We start from the raw sequence: 23,584 nt of genomic DNA on the forward strand, positions 1-23,584 counted from the left end.
CCCCAAAGCGCTGAAGGAACCCCGTAAGGGGCTCCGGAACGTGGAGGGGGTAGCGGCGCTGTGAGTCGTTTCGCGATCCGCGGAGTGAAGCCGCGCTGCTGCTGCCGGTGAGCGCTGACCTCTCTTCCTGAAAACTTCTGATTCAGAAAAGCAACAACCCATGAGTAAAGAAGGACTTTATAAAATCTGAGACTAAAAACTACTGAATTTGGCTGAAAGCGGAGCGACGTAAAAACAGGAAGTCCGTCTTCCGCTGTCACTGAACTTCAAAGCAAAGAGCTGGAGGAGTGGAGGCAAAGAAAGAAATTTTTAACTTAATTTATCTGAGCACCCATTGAATTTTCCTGTAAGCAAACAAGGACTTTAAGCATTTGATTTATGCTCTTTATCTGCATTGTGATACCTTTCTTCTATTGGAAATATAATTTGAGTAAGAAACCCAGGTGTTGGAGCTGCCTGAGCAAATGAGCTGTCAGTTTGCAGATTTGGACACTTTGAATTAAAAATTGCAACAATCTGAGGGAGTTTGGACTTGCTACTTTGAAGTAACATTTGGAATACCAGCATGCACTGTCTGAAATAATTGTGACTGCCAATATTAACTCTGCTTAAAACTTGTTATTGAAGGTTCCTGGATTTTAAATTTGACTCTAGTAATTTTACCAGAACTGATCTCTTTCCTAAAGACATTTTAAGCTCCCCCTAGAGGATTTGGGATTTATAACAGTGACATCATTTTACTTTCCTTTTCCCGGCCTCCTGTTTGATTGTTAACATCTGGGCTGTTGCTTTCTCATGGGAACAACTCAGCTTGACCTTGACTTTTAGATAACTCTGGAATGAGTGGCGCAAGAAAAAAGGGACCAAAAACCAGACAAACAACTTTAACAACTTTAACCTCAGCCTCACAGACACGTAGATCATCTGTACCTACTCTGCCTTCAGAGGAAGAAGCTGCTTCTCTGCCACAAGCAGGGGAGGGAGAAATTGAGCAATTACAATTGGAAGATATGGCCTCAGGAGCAACTGCTTCTATATTAGAGAAAATTTATGAAAAATTGGAATCTTTGGATAAGAGAGTGGAATCTTTGGATAAGAAAGCTGACGAACAAACAGCTAAAATTGACCAAAACACAGAATGCCTAAATAGATTAACTGGTCAAGTATCACAGAACGTACAAGCAATTGGAGAACTGACGGAGGCCACAGTAGAAAATCGGAAATTGGCTGAGGATACTAGCCAAAGACTTGGAAATTTAGAACAAGAGGTAAGACCACTCTGCAAACAAGTAGGTGAACACCAGACCTATCTCTCTATGATAGAACTGCGGAATAGGGAGAGTAACCTAAGGATAAGGTCGATACCAGAAGCGGAAGAAGGCAACTTAGCTGAGTTTTTGACCAAAGAATTTTCCAGTTTTGGAATTTAGAGGAAAAGGACTTTAAAATTGTATCAGCTTTCAGGCTTGGAAGACTGGCAAAGAAAGAGAAGCCCAGAGATTGTTTGATAACATTGAGATCAAAGGAGGAAAGGGATAAGATTTTGGGCCTACACTACGAAAAGTCACTGAACATTTTGGACAAAAGAATTGAAATTTATAAAGACATTCCTAAACAACTGTTGGATCTTAGATCTGCCTACTTGGAATTGGTCAGACTGTTGAGGAGCAACTCAATTATCTTCAGGTGGGAATTTCCTCAAGGATTATCCTCTACCTTCAGAGGGAAGAAGGTCAAAATCAGAACATTGGAAGATAGAGACAAATTTCTGATTGCACACGGAGAGGACCTTCAAAAAGGAATTGAATTACCTCCTGGGCCTGGAGCACCGGCGGTACCTGCACCTTCGGAACCGGAAGATCCAGTGAATAAGATACCACCCCCAGGAAATTAACCAGATTTATTCAGGATGTCTCTGCAACTTTTGAGTTGGAATATAAATGGCTGTAACATCCCGGAAAAAAGGAGGAAAATATTTCATATATTTAAAAAAAGAACAATTGGACATTATTTGTTTACAAGAAACACACGTGACTAGGCTCCATAGAAAAGTGTTAATAAATAAAAGACTTGGCCAGGAATTTATATCTTCAGACAGAGTAAAGAAGAGAGGTGTGGTGATATATGCAAAAGAGAGCCTGTCACCTAAATTTTTATTTAAAGATGAACATGGAAGAATTTTGGCAATTGAGATACAGCATCAAGGAGAGAAGCTTTTGATATTAGGAATTTATGCACCCAATGAGGGGAAATCGGAATTTTATAAGAAGTTGCATGAGACTATGTTGGATTATCTGGACTACAACAACATCATTATGATGGGAGATATGAATGGGGTCGTATCAACTAACATGGATAAGTCACAAAGCCAAAACGTTACAAAAGACGGCAGACTACCAAAGACTTTTTTTGAAATGACAGACAATATGGATCTGATTGACGTCTGGAGAACAAAGAACCCCTTGGGAAGAGAGGGAACATTTTTCTCTGAAGCCCAGCTGACCTGGACAAGAATCGACCAAATATGGATATCTAGAGGTCTGGCACCCAAGGCCAGAAAGGTGGAAATCTGCCCAAAGACCTGCTCCGACCATAACGCAGTAAAGATGGATATGACACTATTACCAACTGGTTCCTTTAGATGGAAGATGAATGACAACTTGTTTAGAGATCAGGAGATTATTAAGAAGGCCCAAAAAGCCTTGAAGGATTACTTCAAGATAAACATGAACACTACGGTGGAAAAAAGAATTATCTGGGATGCAAGTAAGGCTGTGATGAGGGGGTTCTTGATACAACAGAATGCTGTAAAGAAAAAGATACAAAATGAGAGAAAAGATAAGATCTTGGAGAAAATCAAAGAATTAGAGAAGAAGTTAAGATCAAACCCGAAGTCACAGCCGATTCTGAGAGAAATTAAACTTTATCAAGCTCAATATTCTTAATTGATAAATCAGGAAATAGAGTGGAAGGTTAAATTAATGAAACAAAAAACTTTTGAATCGGCGAATAAATGTGGAAAACTGCTAGCTTGGCAGTTGAAGAGGAGACAAAAACTAAATACAGTTACAAATCTAGAGATTGAAGGAAGAAACATTCAGAACCCGGCAGACATTAGAAAGTGCTTCCAGAGATACTTCAAAAAATTATACACTCAAGGGCCGCAAGATGAGGTTGAGATTAAACAATTTTTGGAAAAAAATGGACTACCAAAATTGTCACAAGAAAATAATTGATCCTGAACTGTAAAATAACACGACAAGAGATTGAACAAGCCATTCAGAACATGCAACTGGGCAAATCTCCAGGGCCAGATGGGTTGACCTCCAAGTATTATAAGACATTAAAAGACTACTTGATACAACCATTGATGGAGGTTAGCAATGAAATTATGGAGGGGAAGAGGGCGCCGGAATCATGGAAGGAAGCCTTTATCACATTGATACCAAAATCGGAAGCTGAAAAGACACAACTTAAGAACTATCGTCCCATCTCTCTTTTAAATGTGGATTACAAAATATTTGCAGACATTTTGGCAAGTAGACTCAAAAAAGTTCTAAATGGAGTAATCCACAAGGACCAGGCAGGCTTTCTCCCAGGTAGACATTTGTTCGCCAATACAAGGAACATTATTGACATTTTGGAACTTCTGCAAACAGATATAAATACAAAAGCAGTATTAATTTTTATAGATGCGGAGAAGGCCTTTGATAATATTTCCTGGAAATTTATGAAGGGAAATTTAAAAGAAATGGGAGTGGGACGGGGTTTTGAGAATGGGATAGACGCAATATATTCAGAACAAAAGGCCAAATTGATAGTAAACAATGTGGTTACAGAAGAGTTTAAAATTGAAAAAGGAACACGACAAGGCTGCCCCATTTCCCCTTTGCTTTTTATTTCGGTCCTGGAGGTGCTCTTGAATATGATTAGAGAGGACCGGTTGGTGGAAGGAATTCAGGTCGGAGCGAAACAATATAAACTTAAAGCTTTTGCAGATGACCTAGTTTTGACCCTGCAGGAGCCAGAATTTAGTACGAAAAGAGTATTACAATTGATTCAAGACTTTGGTCGGGTGGCGGGTTTTAAATTAAACAAACAGAAAACTAAGGTGTTGGGAAAAAATTTGACAGATACAGAGTCAGAACGGTTTCAGAGAGAGACAGAATTAAAAGTGGTTAAAAAAGTAAAGTACCTAGGGGTAAACATAACAGCAAAAAATCTGAGTCTATTTAAGGATAACTATGAAAAATATTGGTCAGAAATTAAGAGAGACTTAGATAGTTGGACAAAATTGAAACTTTCCTTGTTAGGCCGAATTGCTGCTATCAAGATGAATGTATTGCCAAAAATGTTGTTTTTGTTCCAAACACTGCAGATTGTGGACAAGACGGAGTGCTTCCGGAAGTGGCAGAGAGACATCTCTAAGTTTGTCTGGCAGGGCAAAAAGCCCAGAATTAAGTTTAAGATATTAACGGATGTGAAAGAAAGAGGGGGCTTTGCCCTGCCAGACCTAAAGTTGTATTATGAAGCCGCAGCTTTCTGCTGGCTAAAAGATTGGCTACTTCTCGAAGACACTGACGTATTGGAATTGGAAGGTTTCAATAACGCTTTTGGTTGGCATGCATACTTATGGTATGACAAGGTTAAGATCAATAAGGCCTCTAAGAACCATATTGTCAGAAAAGCAGTGTTTAATGTCTGGACAAAATATAAAGACTTATTGGAAAACAAAACTCCAAGGTGGCTTTCACCTCTGGAAGCTAAGGCCCAAAAAAGACCCAATATGGAGGCCAAATGGTCAAAATATTGGGAAATACTAGAAAAAGATGGAGACAATTGGAAATTGCAGAGTTTGGAGAAATTAAAGGATAAAGTGCGAGACTGGTTACACTACGCTCAGATTAAAGAAGTTTTTAAAAATGACAAAAAGTTAGGGTTCCAGGTGGAGAAATCGAAATTGGAAACAGAACTGTTAGAACCTAAGACTAAGGTACTTTCAAGAATGTATAACTTGCTGTTAAAATGGAACACACAAGACGAAACGGTTAAATCGGCTATGATAAAGTGGGCACAGGATATTGGGTATAATATCATGTTTGATGACTGGGAAAGGTTGTGGACCACTGGGTTGAACTTCACTGCTTGTAACGCTTTGAAGGAAAATGTAATGAAAATGATATATAGATGGTACATGACCCCAGTTAAACTTGCCAAAATATACCACCTGTCTGATAATAAATGTTGGAAATGTAAAGAAAATGAAGGAACATTCTTTCACCTCTGGTGGACGTGCCCTAAAGTGAAGGCTTTCTGGGAAATGATATATAATGAGTTGAAAAAGGTATTTAAGTATACCTTCCTTAAGAAACCAGAGGCCTTTCTTCTGGGTATTGTCGGCCAGAGGGTGATAAAGAAGGACAGAACTTTTTTCTTGTATGCAACAATGGCAGCAAGGATACTCATCGCTAAATATTGGAAAACCCAAGATCTACCCACACTGGAAGAATGGCAGATGCAACTGATAGACTATATGGAACTGGCTGAGATGACCGGCAGAATCCGAGACCTGGGAGAGGAGAGGGTTGAAGAAGATTGGAAGAAATTCAAGATTTACCTACAAAAATATTGTAATTTGGTTGAATGTTAATAAGGATGCTAGATCATAAACAATTGAGCACCACTAAAATAGTTGGAATTAGGATGATAAGTGAGATTGAGGAAAATATAATTTTTTTGGAGAATTATTAATTATATTTAAACGAGCGGGACATAAGAACGCAAACAAGTTGATAAATTGCTGGCAAAAATTTATAATGATGTAAGTGGGAGTGGGAGACGTGAGGGAGTCCAAATAAGTTATGAAACTATGTTATGAAATATGTTACATTGTTTACTAATTTTGCATTGGTATTTAAAAATCTCAATAAAATATTATTTAAAAAAAAAAAAACCAGCCTCAGGAAGCTGCAAATTTAAATGGAGGAATGATAAGCAGGGAAAATTCCTATCTTCTTGTCCTCAGGCCACTTTTCTACTCAAAATCATGTTCCAAGCTGCTTCTCCTCTGGAAGAAAACCAGTTTAGGGATTCCAACAAAACAAACTCAGTGGGTAACAAATGTGTGGAAGGACTACTGAGATTGCAGAGACTAGCCTTGATCTATAGATGCTGATGCACATGCTAGCTGTACCTTCCCAGTCAATGCGTAATTGGTGTCAGTCTGAAGAGAGGGAACATGAGTACATATGTGTGCATGTATGACTCCTTTCAATCAGGATTTCTGTCCCCATGGATGGAGCCCGATGCACTTACATAAAGGCCTCTAATGCTCATCAAGGACTGGACTGGTGTGTGTGGCTAGCACACTGTTGATGTCTAGGGGTTAGAGTTAGCCCATGGATTCAAGATGTAAATAGGGGTATCACCAAAGGGGGAAAGGGTTAAGTAGCTTCTCCTCCCTCTGCCTCTACACCACACTTACATTAAGATTTGAAGTCCCATTAGATTTCTTTTGACTTTTTTAGACTTTTAAAAAATGGGGTGGAGGAACAACACAGGGAACTACACTTTAATGTCTGCTTTACCACACAAGATCTCCACTATTTGGTCATGTACAATATCTAATAAGGTAGCGAGTGTGCTTGCCTCTCTTGAATGATGAATGAACACAATTGTGGCCCATAACAGCCAACCACTAGGAATGACCACAACCAGGACAGTAAGAAGTACTCTGTAACATTCAGTGACATAATACTTAGCCATTAGATTGCATTAGATTGCTGATCATGACTGGAGCAAGAGCTGTGGCTTGGAAGCAGAACACATGCTTTGCATGCAGAAGGGCCCAGATTCATTCTCCAGCATCTCAAGGTAGGACTGGAGGAAACCCATCTGAAATCTTGGAGAGCTACTGCAAGTCAGGGTAGACAATGCTGAGCTAGATGAACCAGTCCTAGGACTCAGCTACATTGGCAAAGAAAAAGCGCTTTATATGTTTTGTAGATGCATTATAATACTGTGACACCAGATGGCGCTGTGGAGTCCTGTTTTTCCCAACCCGATTTCTCATACAGAGTTTACAATGTGTTTAACTGAAACACTTCTTTGATGTGTCTAGACCCAGCCCTGATCTGACTTGAAATAAGGCAGCTTCCTGCATTCCTGTATGATTAATAGCCATTGACGGACTCCATGGATTTGTGTACTCGCCAATGGTTCCTACTAATATCTGTGCCCACCCAAGTTTCCAACTTCAAATAGGTGTATTAAACTGACTCACATTTTTAAAAGTTGATAATTAAGAAAGAAATATAGTAACGGCAATACTATATTGTATATATCCACAATGTCTGAACAGATTTTAACTAGAGAGACTTCCACTCAAAAGTGCTTTAAAAATTCAGTAATGTGTCAGGTTAATGACCCAGCATTTAAATACTTTTAATGGAAAGATCATCAACAGCCATTGCAGTATATGGTTTTTCTTGTCAGGGATGATTATCACCCCTTTAGTATTGCCTGACATTTGCACCTCTTGCTATATTATAAGCTGCCAGCAGAGAACTAGAGCAGCAATGCACATTATAACACTATGTTCAACAAGAAACTTTCTGTAATCCTGAGTATGCATAATGATATTTACATTGCTTACTATGAATCTTGTTTGAATTTTGCAATTTGGCACATTTTTCAAACTTTATCTTGAAGGGGTGTCTAAGGATGGATGCTTACCAAGATTATGCAGTCTGTCCCGGGCTCGGAGGAGATGAACATTACAAAATAATTTTAACAGCAATTCGGTTTGGGTAATTACTAAAAACAAAGTTAGAATTCCACTGCTGCTTTGGTTTGACAATAAGAACAAGTTATCAGTGAACAAATGTAGTAATCAGCCACTCGGTGCGTAATTTCTCTGCTGTTACACAGCAAATATATATTTACATTTGTAACAAAAATCCCTAGCAGCAAAATGTGATCTGTAGACTATTCTGTGTATACATTTCTCTCAGCCTAGGGTATAAATAACAAACAAACAAACATGGAACAAAATGAGTGATGAATTCATATATAAGAAAACTCTGTGTGGGAATAATAAATAGATAGCAACAACTTTTCTAGAAGAAATGTAGACTGGTAGCCAATTAGCACAATGGCAAACATTTTAAAAAAACTAGTAATGAGAAAAGGTGTGTGTGAAAAATTAAAATTAAAGGAGCAGTACCAGTCTGTCAACACTATAATCTGGCAGGGAAAGTTCAAGAAGTTTTACTTAATTTGCTAGATTTTGCATGTGTTAGGCAGTTCCTTGGCCACCTAGCAACGGCATAAAGAGTTTATTTCTCAGATATCTGAGCTCATGCTGGTTGAGCAGGAAGAATGGTAAAAAAAGGATCAGAGGAGCACAAGGAAGCCTGCAGCTCTTGAACCAACAGGGAGTCTAATAGGGGCAGACAGACTGGTCAGAGGTCAGGACACTGGGCCCTAAAGCACAGAGCAGATGATAATACATTTTTCTCTCCGTGCAAATCCTTGCTCTTTCCCCCCCAACAGCAAGTGACTTTCTCAAAGATATAGCTGCAGCCAATCAAACTGAGCACCAAGGAAAGCTTTAGTACTGTAGTACTGTATTTTGTATTAACTGCATAAAAGACAAACATTTGGGGATTTGCTTGTTTTACATAAAGTTACTCAACTCACAGACTTGCATTTGTTCTATGTGAAAACCCAGCTAAGTAGTTTGGGCTCAACAACCCTAAACTTCACTTAAAAACAAATAAATATGAGATTTTCTAGAATTTGTACAGGTATAGATTTGGTGGAAATCACGTTTTGGAATATTATACAGCCATATCAGAAAGCTAAATACTCTGGAGTCCACAGAAAGCCTTTAATGCTTTCTATCAAATATAATCACTACAACAAACCTCCAACCACTAGGAATAATCAAGATAAGATAAGCAAGCTTAAGTCCCATGAAACCCAGTTGGTTCTGAAGCACATTAAACAGCATGAGAGCCATTGATTACAATGAGATTAAAGTGTACCCAAGTTTTCCTAGGTAGCACTCAGTGGGCAAATTTCACTGATCTGCACCATATGTGCGACCTCCACAGATTTTCTTTCATATGGAGGTTGCATCAATGAAAATGAGTCATTTCTTCTTCTTCTTCTTCTTCTTCTTCTTCTTCTTCTTCTTCTTCTTCTTCTTCTTCCTCCTCTCTCTCTCTCTGTGTGTGTGTGTGTGTTTAATATTCTCCATCAATTAATAAGAAATGGTATTCAAAAATTATAAAAGGGTAGAGAAAATTTCATTGAAATTCTCATAGCACACTCAGAGTTTTCGGTGTGCTTACCTTACTTTGAGGTGGCTGTGGATTCTTGGAAACACCCCTTCTTTAATTCTATAAATCACCTTTCTGTTTTTCTGTAAGTCTCTATCCTTCCTAGCTCCCCATGCTTCTTGCAAACCCAAGGGCACTTCAGTGGGACTTGTAAGCGCAAGAAGCTGGGGAGATTGTCTGCCATGCTCCCAACAGCTGTTCATTGTTATTTCTTAAAAGTTCATTCAAAGAAATGAACACAGAAATGTGCTTTTTTTAAGGGTAAGAAAGGAAGAATTCCCCCTAAAACACAATCAGTGAGTGCATTGATCTCAGGTGCTCGGTAGCCAGCCTTAGTGGGTTCTCATGCTTCAGTTAAAGCCTAGGGGATAAGTTGTGGGGTAACTCGACCTATGAGGCTTTTTGGTTCAGGAAGTGTGAGGAAGGAGGCAGAGCACTGGAGAAATAGTTAATGGAAAGAGGAAAAAAACCACACCATTCATGGCCACCTTGCAATGAGAAGGTAAGCTCAACCCTGAACCCAGCAGTGGACAGCCTGTTGGTTCTGCACTTGACCTTTTCTGGCTGAGCTGCTGTAGCATACTGGTATGGCTGTATTAGCAGCCATTAAAATCAACAAGAACCATCCAGCTAGTACAGAAGATTTCATTGTTCATGGGCTTATTTTGATAATATTCAACAGTTCTTGTGTTCCTATTGGCACACATGTTTGATAGAAAACTGGCTGAAAAACAAACATTGGGTCAAAACATAAGGAAAACTTTTTTAAAATTAATATTGTCTGCAACTGATCTCTTGTCTGATTGCCATTTTTAATATTAGTCCCAAATGCATTAAAAAAAACTGTTTGGGATTTTTTCTCTCCCTTGCATGCAAAATGAAAAATATCTTTGACTTTTTTGCCACCATTGCATGATTCCGAGTATTTCTTAAAAACCTACTTCCACAATCTCCTGTAATTGCACAGAAGAAATAATACTGAATAATCAATCAGCCTTCTCCTTTACAAGGAGAGTTACCCTTATCCTCCCACAAAACAGCCTCTTCCACATCTTCTGTAATTTTTCTTTCAAAGAAAACAATTTTTCCTAGAACGTTGGTTAACCTTTGCAATAAAGCCAATACTCCTAAGAGCAATCTGTGCCCTGTGAAGATCTATTTTCTTCCTAAGCCTCATTGACCCAAACCTTAATTGTATTGAGAGAGGATGTAAATCATCATGGGAGAAGAACTTTTGCAAGATCTAATGACCACTTTGGATGCAAAGGTGTATATTTAGGCCCTCATCCTGGTTCTTTCCATTGTTTACAGTCACCTGCCTTCTTTCAGGAGAAGCATCCTGCCTTATAAACAGGCCTGTGTTTTTGCCTCATTGGATACAACTTAAAATTGTGGGAATCCAAGCGAAAATGCTGGGCATTTATCAGACAACCCACAGTATGCTTTCAGCATCCCAAGTACTGATGCAGCCTACCCCAGAGTCCTGTAAAGGGATTTGCAAACCTCAGCCCTGCAAGATGAATTCTCGCTCAGTCATCTTCCAAGGCTTTCGAATCACTCTCACTTTCCCTGTTCTCTAATGATTTCCTTTCCTTGTCGAACAGGCTTGCACTACTTTTGCATTAAGAATTCAATTATTTGGATCAGATGCTAAAAATATCTCCGGCTCTGATACCGCATAATCCGACAGGGCTGATAAAATACAAGCAAGAGCGCCTAAGGAAATATTTAGAACGTGCTGCTATGGTTACTCTCCGAGCAGGGGTGAACGCCTCTCCCAGCTTCAAAAATCCTTTAAGAAAAGATGCATATCGCTTTCATCAGTGGCTGGGCTTGACTTTGAAACTATTTCAGAAAAAAAGTTTTGTACTTCTTTGTAAAGAGGAAATGACCCAGCTATCAACTGTGCTGGAAGGTGGTAACTATCTGGGTCACAGTGCTGGCTCTGGGATGACTGATAGGCTAAATCTGGTCACTGGCCTTCCAGAAAAAATGCCACCCAGAAGAAAACGGTCATCTGAGAGATCTTCAAAGCAATAACAGTCCCGCTCCTACGGCACTATTCAACACAAAGCTATTTCCTCTTTTCTAAAGTTACAGAAAAACATGACCTTGAATTGTTGTTGGCTCAGAAAAAGATGGAGTTTAGGAAGAAAATGGAGTTGGATTATTTTGAATGAATTGTTACACTCTTTACCTTAGGAAACTAGATGTTGAGAAACATATTTCGTATTTGTAAACAGCCTCTAAGACCTAGGAATGGGATGAGCTAGGAATGGGAACATAAATAAATACGATAGGAGGATGAAGCAACCCAGTTCAAAACTTCAAAGCTCTAATGGCAGGAGTATTCATGAGAAGGATCACGTTTTAGAAACCGTTATTGACTTTTTCCACTACCAATTAAATTTTCTTTAAAAATCCACTCAAATAAGCAGATTTGAGTAAATACGTTCAAAGCTCAAAATTTACTCAAGAAATGTAGCCTGCTTTTCTGTTAGTCATAGGTCTGAGAGAAGACTGCTGCCTTCTCAAAGTTTAATCATTATTTGCATTCATTCAATGAACCTTCTGTGCATTTTTGAAAATTGTGATTATATGGAATGACTGCTAAAAATGTATTTCACGGGTAGTTGCTGCTTAGTATTCACCCTACTTTAGTGTCCCATAAAATAAATGGCATTGATATTTAATACCAGGGGTGTCTCATCCCACCTGTTAAAAGTTATGGCACATATCTACAACTGAGTGCGATTTTATTGTATCACAGTCTAATGCCCTGATACTGAAGACATTATTAGAAGTACATCCTACTGATTTCACTGGGATTAACAAATTGACCAAAGTGACAGGTACATAGTTCTGCAAGGACCGCTTCTCACATTATTTAATTCCTAGAGGTGTATAATCTGTGCTGGGTATTTGTCTGTGCAGGGTCGTTTGTGAAAGTATCTATTTTTCTCAGTCCATCCATCCCACCTCTATCCTCCAAACTCCAAAGGCCTCAAAGTGTAAAAGGAAATTTTGTTTCCCCACCCACAATGGCCCTGTGAAGTAGGTTAGACTGAGGTCCTTATGTCCCTTGGGAACCCCCCTCCCATTTCCAGGAGTGGTGAGGCAACATGCTCCCCAGCATGGCCCAATGGCCCATGGAGTATTGGGGGGAAATCACTCTGCAGCAGCAGCAACAAAGGTAATTTAATTTAAACAAATGCTCAACTGATTTTTTTCCAATAACCTAAAAGCTGTAGGGAAACATTCTTTTAAAATATTTTAAAATACAGGGAAATTATTTATTAAAACCAGATTAAAAGAAACTATTGAGTATGAAGAGTTTAACTTTTTTCTTATAATTTACTTATATATAGGTAAAGGACCCCTGGATGGTTAAGTCCAGTCAAAGGTGACTATGGGGTTGCAGCACTCATCTTGCTTTCAGGTCAAGGGAGCAAGCATTTGTCCACAGACAGCTTTCCAGGTGATGTGGCCAGCATACGAAAACGCTTCTGGCGCAACAGAACACCGTGACGGAAGCCAGAGCACAAGGAAACGCCGTTTACCTTCCTGCCACAGTGGTACCTACACAGGCGGCAACCATTTTAGGCATGTCCAACTGACGTGCAACTGCTGACACGCATGTCCTTTTGGAACTGGAAAAGGGAGCAATGAGGGCAGAACACGGCGGAATGGTGGCAAGGGTGTAACAAAGCATAACGGGGCATAGCAGGCTTATGCATGATCCACAGATGTGTTTGGGGGCCAGGAATGGAACCACTGTGCAAAATAGTTGCTGTCTGTCCCAGACACATTTTGATGTAAATACGGTTATAATATTAAGTGCGGTATTATGATTTCAGGTGAGACACAACAGTAGAAACTGATGAATACCTAAGTAGTAAACAAACATCTTGCATCCATGTAGAGTTTCTGAATGTAAAAAGCAATAAGAAAGAATAAATTATAGATCTGCTTCTGCACAAAATATCTGGCGCTGAAGTTAGAAACACATTTCCCATCAATATTTGTGCTGGCTTTCTCCTCATGTATTCTTGTGAATTGACATTTTAACCTCATTCAGGTTTGTAATCAAGCCAAGAAAATTCAACTTTGAATGGCATTCATGCTGGCCTAATTTTGGAAGTGGTAGCAGGAGAAAAGGAAAAGTATTATGGATCCTCACATGGTTGCCTTCATAAAACGTTTATAATTATGCACCACCCTCAAAAAGTCACACATAAGTACTGGCTGCCTTTCCAGATCTTCCATCTGCTCTTAATTCCCTAACTTGAAACTCAAACAAGGTGGACTCATTAAATCAAGGCAATTTGAATTTCTGATGAGTAACATAAAGACAAAGTACCATTTTAATCCTTCAGTTAAACCATTTCCCATTTGTTCTTCAAATATTTTCTAAACAAAAGTTCCTACCATTTAAACATGTGGCATTAATATTAATTAATAGAACTTTTTTCTACGCAACAGATCACTGAAAATATTTGCTCACATACATTTTGTACTATAGTATGCTATCTGTTTAGAACAGGGATGTGGGCCCTTCAGACTACAACTCCCATCATCCCTGAGGCTTGTGAGAGTTAGAGTTCAACAACATACGGAGGCAAAGGTGACATTTCATTTCTCTCATCTCTGCCATATCTGACTTGCACTTGCACCAACACTGTTGGCCTTGTGTCAAATTTCTGCACCAGGGCAGCATTTTGCTGCACCAGTTCCACACTTCGACATGTAACACAGTACTAGTATAATGATCCTGCACTTGACCATTTCTGCTTTTTGATTTGAATGGCAAACAGTAGGTCCCAAGAGATCACCTCCTCCCATAACAGCCTGCCCACTTGTTAAAATCAGGAAGAGAATGCCCTGCCCTATGACTTATCCAAGGCCAAAAACATGGCTGGGACAAGGGGTCAGGCTTATTGCTACTTGTCTACAAAAATAAGAAGTTCCTGCTGGATCAGGCTGAACGTCCCATCTAGTCCAGCATCTTGTTCTCATGGTGACCAAGCAGACATCTATGGGAAACCTGAAAGCAGGACCAGAGCACAAGAGCATTTCCCCCTCTTATGGTTTCCAGCGGTGCAGCAATAAAAATGCAAGCACATTTGCAAAGACAAGCAGGTTCCAGTATGGTTTCAAATTGGGTGGGGGACTGCATGTTGGGTCCCTTCCAACACTACAATTCTATGATTCTATGAATTGGAAATCAGAGGCATACTGCCTTCGAAAGAAAGGGGGGGCTTTTCTCTATCTACTTTGTCCATAGGTAAAGGTAAAGGGACCCCTGACCATTAGGTCTAGTCGTGACCGACTCTGGGGTTGCAGCGCTCATCTTGCTTTATTGGCCGAGTGAGCTGGCGTACAGCTTCCGGGTCATGTGGCCAGCATGACTAAGCTGCTTCTGGCGGACCAGAGCAGCGCATGGAAACGCCGTTTACCTTCCCGCTGGAGTGGTACCTATTTATCTACTTGCACTTTGGGGTGCTTTCGAACTGCTAGGTTGGCAGGAGCAGGGACCGAGCAACGGGAGCTCACTCCGTCACGGGGATTTGAACCGCCAACCTTCTGATTGGGAAGTCCTAGGCTCTGTGGTTTAACCCACAGCACCACCCGCGTCCTTTGTCCATACCCAGGCATAATTTTATACACCTCTAATATGTCTCCTTCTACTTGCCTGTTCTCTGAACTAAAAAGCCCCCAAAGTTGCAACCTTTCTGTACAGGGCATTGCTCCATCCCCTTGATTATTTTGCTGGCCCTTTCTGGCCGTTTTCCAGCTCTACAAAATCCTTTTTGAGGTGAAGCAACAGGAAATGCAAACAGTATTCCACATGCAGTCACACCATAGATTTGTAAAATGGCATTATGATATTGACAGCTTTATTTTCAGTTCCTTTCTTAATGATCCCTCGCATGGAATTCATCTTTCTCACAGCTGCAGAACACTGGGTCTATTCTCTCTGAAAGAAGTAAAATAAATCCCTTAGGGCCTGGAGATTTTTTTGAGCCCTGGACAAGAAAACTACTGACCCCAGAAGTGTTGTTCCTCCTTTGGCACCACTCCTGCCTGCCTCTTACTTTTCCCCCAAACATGCTGTACCATAACATCCTTTTCATATCTGCCTAGGACTAAGGCAGTATGACAGCATGAATATTGTTCTGAAGGAAGGAAAACAGAGCCTAGGAACATTGGACATAATTTCATCAGCAAGGAGAGGGATGGCTGGCCAATCCCATTGACCTTGAAATAAATGTACTGAAAAAGAAAACAGAAGCAAAACTTACTGGCAGATGGGAACAGGTTCCTTACTGCATGTTCCTCCATTTTTGCAATATGCCTCGGGACAATCTGGAGGGTGGGAAAATAAGTTACAAAAAAAAAGTTCTTGACATATGCAAAACATTGGACATATTCATTAGACAATATACAATTAGAAGATTTACCATCTAAAGGATAATATTCCATAACTACTTGAGGTAAGCATATATTTTATACTTTTTAAAAAATCCACACACACCCCAAATCCACAACCACACCCTGTTTTGCCTATACAACTTAGCTTACATATTTCAATACATACATACAGTAGTACTAAATGCGCTCAAGCCCCATTTATTTCAATGGGAGAATTAAACACATGACTTTCTTAATTTATAAAGGGCATGGTCCAGCTGACTTCAACAGTACTAAATGGCTGGATCACACAATATTTCTATGTTACCATAAGAAGCCTATTCAGTTTTAGACACAGATCTCTACTATACAATGTAGAAGTGATATTGACTGGTTTACTGAGGCAAATCCTACTTTTCTATCGGTGCTAGCTCTGGGTTTTGAGAGGTCCTTGAGCAAAAGTCCCTCAACGGAACCCCCACCCCCACCCCCTTGCCCTTCATGCAAGTGCTTATTTCTGCCTCTGGACCCAATACACAAAATGGCCCATGAAGAAATGGGAAGTGAGCGAGCCAGCAGTGGCAGTGGCAGTTTCTCCTGCTCACTTCCACGGTTTACTGCTGCTTTCTTTCTGCGCCACAGAGAAATTGCAGCATAGGCCTTGCCTGGTGCCCAGTGATGCTGACCTCTGATGCCGACCCTGTTTTCTATTTTAAGTTTCAAATATCTATGCCTATGCCAACTCATTAGGGTTGTCAGCTTGCAAACCAAAAACTCACCCATACTTTGACTCTAGCACTGAACTGGTAGATTAAGGAAGCTACAGGCTTAAAAATCCCTCTTTCTTTGACCACTCCTCCTTCCTTGTTTTTCTTGTACAGTGGTACCTCGGATTAAGAACTTAATTCGTTCTGGAGGTCCATTCTTAACCTGAAACTGTTTTTAACCTGAGATACCACTTTAGCTAATGGGGCCTCCCGCTGCCGCCACGCGATTTCTGTTCTCATCCTGAAGCAAAGTTCTTAACACGAGGTACTATTTCTGGGTTAGCGGAGTCTGTAACCTGAAGCGTCTGTAACCCAAGGTACCACTGTACCTACTGTGTAGCTTGCTATAGCAAACAAAGGAGATGGAGAGAAGAAAGGAGCTGGAAAACATGGGAGAGAGAAGCCACAGCTGCTTTGTGGTACAGGGGAGTTTATGAGTTGCAACCTGGCAACTCTAATCTCAGACAATTTCACCGCCTTTAATGCGTTTAGTTTTGGTACAGCATGAATTTTCTCTCCCAAATATGTCTAAACACAGTTACACACTCAAAATGCACACAAGCGTTCTCCAAGATAAATTCAAAAACATTTCATTTCAGTGAACCCTTCATGATTTTCCACATCAGTGACTCTGAGGTGGTGGACTCCACCATGCCTGGGAACGCAGCCCGCTTCATCAACCACTCATGTGAGTGGTTTTCTGTAGGCTAAAGAATCCTGCCTGTTTATTGTGAATGAAATTTTGACTAAAAAATTGGCAGACTACCTGAACAGCTAGACTCATCAGGAGCAAAATCAATGCAATCCACAATGCCATCACATCGCCGAGAAACTGGAATACAGCTATTAGTCGATGGACACAACAAAGACCCATTGAAGCAATCTTTAATAGCTAAATGAAAGGAGAAACAAACAAGATGGTTAGAGAGCCTTGTTATTTAGTGATACAACATGGCAACAAGACAAATAGCTGGTTATTCACTTTAACCTTGCAGAAATGTTATAGGGTCTGTTCTGGTTTCTAGTCATCTTTGTGGCAGCCTCTTTAAATCCATATTGTTAGTTTTAATCTATAAAGTTCTAAACTGCTTGGTTCTGGATATGTGCAGGAGTTTAATTTCATTCCTATGCTCCATTGTGTTCTCTAATTTCCCCGTGGAGATCCAGGCATGCTCTGTCTATGGAATATTTCTGACGACAACTGAAAATGTACCTGTTTAGCCAGGCACTTCCCTATCTTTAATATTGGTTCTCAGCATTCCCAGTTTACTGTGATTGATTTTTGAATTTTGTTTTATTGAGCTGGTGATATTGTGTTATTTTATTTATATATGAAACACCTTGGGGTTCCCCCCCCAATGGAAAGTATATAAATTATCAGTATGTGTGAGTGTGTTTGTATATTATTACAAGAATAATAGATAAATAATACTTGACAGAGCATGTGACATATGTTCAACACTCTCAAAATATGTGTCATGTGACTGTGTGTACAAGAATTCTCAACAGATGCTCCAGAAGTGTTTATCTTTCCAGTGGAGATGCTTCAAATACTAGCCCTTAAGGCCATTCTGTACAATGAATGTACACAGTTTGACCACTCAGCAGTTGATGACCCAGTGGACTGACTCCATTGAAAAGTATGGTTTGAAACATCTCTGCATATTGTATGGCATGTGTGGTGGCTCCCTGTTTGCGGAATGCTCTCCCCAGGGAGGCTGGCTGGTGCCAGCATTATATATCTTTAGTTGCCAGGCAAAAACTTTCCTCCATACCTAGGCCATTGGCCTTTAACTATCTTGGGCCTTTTAGAAGTGGGCGAGATGTTTTTAATGTATTTCTTTCCCCCCTTGGTTGTTTGTTTTTTAAAAATGTTTGGCTCTTTGGGTTGTCTTGGGGAAGATAACGTGACTAACAAAATTAATAAATTAAATTAAATTTAAAATGTGATGGTTGTTTCACATATGCAAATTCTTGCTTGATGTTTCATCCACAATGCAATAAATATGCATTTGTACACCCTGTGAGGTAGGTTTGGCTGAGAGGCAGTGGCTGGCTCAAAGTCACCCAGTGACCTTCATGGCCAAGTAGGGGTTCAGACCCTGGTCTCCCAGGCCCTAATTCAACACTCTAACCAGTAAGTACAACACACTGGTGAGCTCTCTCTCTCTCCCTCTCTCCCATGGCTCTAGCTTGCGGTTGTATGGTACTTGGTAGGCCCTGAAACCTCGATGGTGACTGGCAAGAGATCTGTCTGTTTTATTTTGTAGGTACTGTATGCTTTGCTTTTTCAATATACAAAATTAATCACACTGTTCAAAAAAGGAACAAGAATATAACTTGCATTTCAGGACTAGAGATGTGTATGCTGTATGCCAGAGATGATTTTATTTAACTTAATATTGTAACTATTCAGCTAGATGAAAATAATTACACATTGTCTCCATGCAAGAGAGTATTTATCCCAGTACCAATAAATCACCAAATATTCTAAAATGTTCTATTTTGTGTTGCAAAAATTAAAAAATACTGTGCTTGCAAGCAAAAAAATATCAAATCTATCCTGTTTCCCCCCCTAAAGCTGTATACTGCCATGCTGCAGCATTCCACTATAATCTCTAAGATCATCTAACGTCAAAGAACTCTAAAGGGATAATCTTGGAGGAAATGCATAAGCCTCCAACTAATTCATGATGGGATCACTGATCAACAGGATGTGACCCGAATGCCTGTGCTTAGTCTTCCAGAAACTAACAGCGTTCTATCATTAGAGCTACTATAACTAATGAAATGTTCTGTAGTATTGTCTGAGATTATTATTTTTCAGTATCATTGTTTAAGAGACTATGGACAGATTTCTTCCCACCCCAATGGTATTGTTGGTTGACTAATTTCACATTCAGGAGAATTGGTCTAAGAATGGAATAATAATTTTTTAAAAACCAAGGAAATGACAAATGTATGCACAGCTACAAAGGCCTGATATCATTTATCCATTCAAAGCCAGGGCATTACTAACAAATTCTGAAAGTAGCTGCATCAGCAAATAACAATGGGGTATGCCCACTTCAGCAACAATACAATCTCTTTAATCGTATTATTACATACGAATGCAACAGCATTACTACAGGAAAGTGCTGGGCAACTATGAATAGGCAGAGAGTCCTGCTTGTATTTCGGGGCTTTCATACCCACAAGGAATGGCTGGGTGGTTGAGGGCAACTGTGTTAATTCAAGAATAACTACAGTGAAATCACCATAAATTCACCAAATGACACCGAGAGCTACATTAGAGACAGGTATCTCAAGGTATTTCATGTGATTCAAATTTTGAACACAGAGCAGAAAAAACCCTATTCAAAATAGCAGATAGTAAGTCCCATTTGACGGATCTAGCAATCTGAATTTACAGCAGATAATTACTGAACATGAACTTTGTGACTACATAATCTTTGAACCTTCTGACCACAACTTGTATCACCCCATAATGTCACATCTCAGAGTTTCAGACAGATCCCACACAGAGGTAAATCAAATATCCCTTAGCTTGACTGAACTCAGCATTTTAGCAGCAAACAATAAGATTTAATGAATTAATTATTTTGACTTTGATTAGTTTGGAGAGTTCACCTTTCAGTAGGATTAGTTCAATTAGCTCAATTTATGAGGACTACTTGATTTTTAGTTAGTTTTTTTCAGTTAGTTTGGTTAATATGAACTGATCAGATTCATTAGTGCTGAGGTACGATTTCAGAAGTATTCAAAAATCATTTTGAAGCAAGAAAAAACAGTGGTGCAAACCCACTGTGGGACACATTTTTGCCAATGATTTTGACTGCCTTAATTGGTGAACTTCCAGAGTGGAATTATGGAATTATTAACTGAGAGTATGTGACAGTTTTAATTGTTCATAATTGTTCTTAAATATTTTTATTGTATTTTTATTGTTGTTTACATTTATGATTCCCCCTTTTCACTTTGTGTAATCTCCATAAAGAATCCTTTATTTAGCTGTGATTAAGATCTTTAATCCATATTGATTCTGCATATGAGACAATTTTTAGAATAATACTATAGCATTTAAAATATTAAACATTATGCTTCTTTAAAAGTAAGTATGCTCCTAAAAGAATCAGTTCCTCATCCATGATCACTAAACACTATCCAAACAAGCAAAACATTATTGTAGTGTGTGTGTAAAATGGAAGTATGGTGAGAATGAAAAGCATAATGCACACAACAGAAAAATGAAAATTATTTCAGCATTTAATTACAAAAATAAAAACCATATAGTATCACAATTACAAGCAATATATTTCAGCAGCTAAATACAGTGGTACCTCAGGTTAAGTACTTAATTCGTTCCGGAAGTCCGTACTTAACCTGAAACTGTTCTTAACCTGAAGCACCACTTTAGCTAATGGGGCCTCCTACTGCTGCCGTGCCACCAGAGCACGATTTCTGTTCTCATCCTGAAGCAAAGTTCTTAACCTGAAGCACTATTTCTGGGTTAGCGGAGTCTGTAACCTGCAGCATATGTAACTTGAAGCATATGTAACCTGAGGTACCACTGTACAGGAATATTTTAAAATTCCACCTAAATGTTAATAACAAAGGGGACAAACTCTGAAGGGATAGCAAGGGAAAGTTTGGGATTTGACTCTTTCCAAGCACTAATGCAACAGAAGGGTTGTAAGAAGTCAAACTAAACACAATCATTTTGATAAGTTATGGTTTCCGTATATCAACTATGTAAATAGAAATGATGTTAATGTAAGACATCCAGCCACTCAGGCTTAAGGAGAGATTATGTAACAGATAGCTGAAGCCTTCACAATGCACTTAATAATTTAGTTATTTTACTATGTCCCCGCTCAATTTTTCTTTTCACATGCAATTGATATAGACATGTAACACTCTACAAGTTTTGTTGGACTTGATCGATATTACTTTACTACAAATTAAAAAAACATTATATTAAAAAAATAACGAGGGGAGCAGATGCACCTCACCAGGAGGTGCATTCCGTAAGTGGGGGACCAGTACTGAGAAGGCCCTGACATCAGCTAGGCAGCACTTAGCGATGGCACCAACAGCCTTCTAAGGACACCAAACACTTATATAGGGGTAGGATAGGTTTCTGAAATAATCAGATGGCCCCAGTAACCACAAAGACAATCCTGTAGGGAACTGTGTACAGTTTTACCCTAAGTATTTACAGGAATGCTCAAACCTAGAAGGAGACTTTGGCTATTTTTGTTGTTTTTATGGATACTCAAGGAAAGTTTGTCACAGACAGATCCAAATTGCTACAAGTTTCTCAGCAATCTATCACCTGATACAGTTATTCTGTGTGCAGAAACATCCTCCTTTATGTCAATTGTTGGTAAGGGTTAGGCATCTGAGTCCGCCATATGTGACTATTCAGAACGAGGGACTGCTCAGGAATGAGGTGTGAGCAGCTTTTATTCTCTGCATATAGTTAAGATATTGGCAAGGACTTAACTGTAACTCTAGAATTCTCTGGCTGTTTTAATGTTTATACTTAAGTTGCATTTCTTGCTTTGCAGTTAATGAATATTGCATGCAGTCCAGGTTCTCTGATAGTTAAAACTGACTTTTGTGAGGGACAATTAACACCATCCTATTAATGTTTCATGATGCTAATATGACATTTATGTTGGATCTTGAATGCTAATGAAGTTTTTGTGGGTGCAACTATATTTGTTTCCACCACAGGGGATGGAGGTAGGGGAAAACAGACTCAGCCCTTTAAAAATAAAATAAAATTCATTAACACTTTGTCTGTCTTTCAAGGCTTATAGGGATACAACCCAGATCCTATTAATGGCAGAATAAAGGACAGGAAAATCATTTTTCAGTCATTGCTGTCAGCAGTGAAGCCACACTCTACTTGGGCAAATGAGCAATGTATACCTACCTACCATTAATTCAATTTTTATTCCTTCTCTGTTTTAAATCATGCAGTTTTTAAAAAATAAAATAAATAAGTGAGATTATATCCTGTTTGTAAGAATTTGGGATGGTGGAAGGACTGGCTAAGTACAACATTTGTAACCATAAGCAGTAATTTCATGCTTCTGGAAGACAGAGCAGGAAATAAAATCCACAATATTAATCGTTATAATGCAACATTAACATATATACCCTACTATCAAGCTCTTCTGTCAGCACTGCTGGAATCCTCCTGTCTACACAAATCTTTAAATCACACATGGCAAGAATTTTGTGGTGGCAGTAGTAGTGGAGATGAGGGTTTACAAAGATCTGAGTGAAAGATTTTCTGATTGCCTCCCTTTTCATTCTGGATTTAAGTTTTATCTCTACAGAACATATTCAACTACACCACCCCAGTCTAGTGCCTGGTCTGGGAAAGGAATTTTCACTCAATAAAAACTGGGGCTCAAAACTCAGAAAAGGATCTAGGTGGCTTGCGGTACAGATCAGGAATTTATAACAGGAAGGGAAACAATATGCATTAAATGATAGGAGCCACATGGCTTGCTAGTTCAGGAGAGATAACGTAAAACACACACATGTAGCAATGTTTTATGTCTGCTAGCCCTCATGACAGTCGCAAACATTTAATACAAATGTGTAGCACGTTAATACTAAAAAGAAATAGAACATGGTATATTGCTTTTCAGTAGATTACAGCATACTATTTTTATATTTTTAATAGGACTTTTCCCCAGGTAAATGTGCACAGGATTGCTGCCTAACAGTGTAATCTCTATATAAATTTACACACAATTAAGTCCCATTGAATTTAACAAGGCTTACTCCTAGAAAACTGAGTTTAGAATTGTAACCCAGATCTATTAATATGATGAGATTTTCTTATTTGTGCTCTCTTGCAGAAACATGAGCAGAAATAAGTTCTATCTGTAAGTGCTATCTCATTCACTTCCATGAGAGGCAGCACAAAGGGATTCATAAAAATAGCTGCGCCTTCCCCTGAAGTAAATGAGCAAGTCCGCTCATACAAGGAGATTTATGCACCCATTTGTATATATACAGAGCTCTGGAGTGAGGTCATCT

General features: G+C 39.2%; 1 protein-coding gene across 2 annotated transcripts in view; it reads right to left on the reverse strand.

Annotated features, from left to right (window-relative positions):
* MALRD1 (MAM and LDL receptor class A domain containing 1) overlaps positions 1-23,584 on the reverse strand; it is a 234,181-nt gene that overhangs the window by 40,710 nt on the left and 169,887 nt on the right. For both annotated transcript variants that reach the window (XM_079948258.1, XM_079948259.1), the window contains 2 exons: positions 17,289-17,414; positions 15,647-15,710 (listed from right to left, as the gene is read on the reverse strand). In XM_079948258.1, the coding sequence (XP_079804384.1) occupies positions 15,647-15,710; positions 17,289-17,414 (190 nt within the window). The remainder of the gene's footprint in view (positions 1-15,646; positions 15,711-17,288; positions 17,415-23,584) is intronic.

The sequence above is a fragment of the Podarcis cretensis genome (assembly GCF_951804945.1).
Source record: "Podarcis cretensis genome assembly, chromosome: 12".
Lineage (NCBI taxonomy): Eukaryota > Metazoa > Chordata > Lepidosauria > Squamata > Lacertidae > Podarcis > Podarcis cretensis.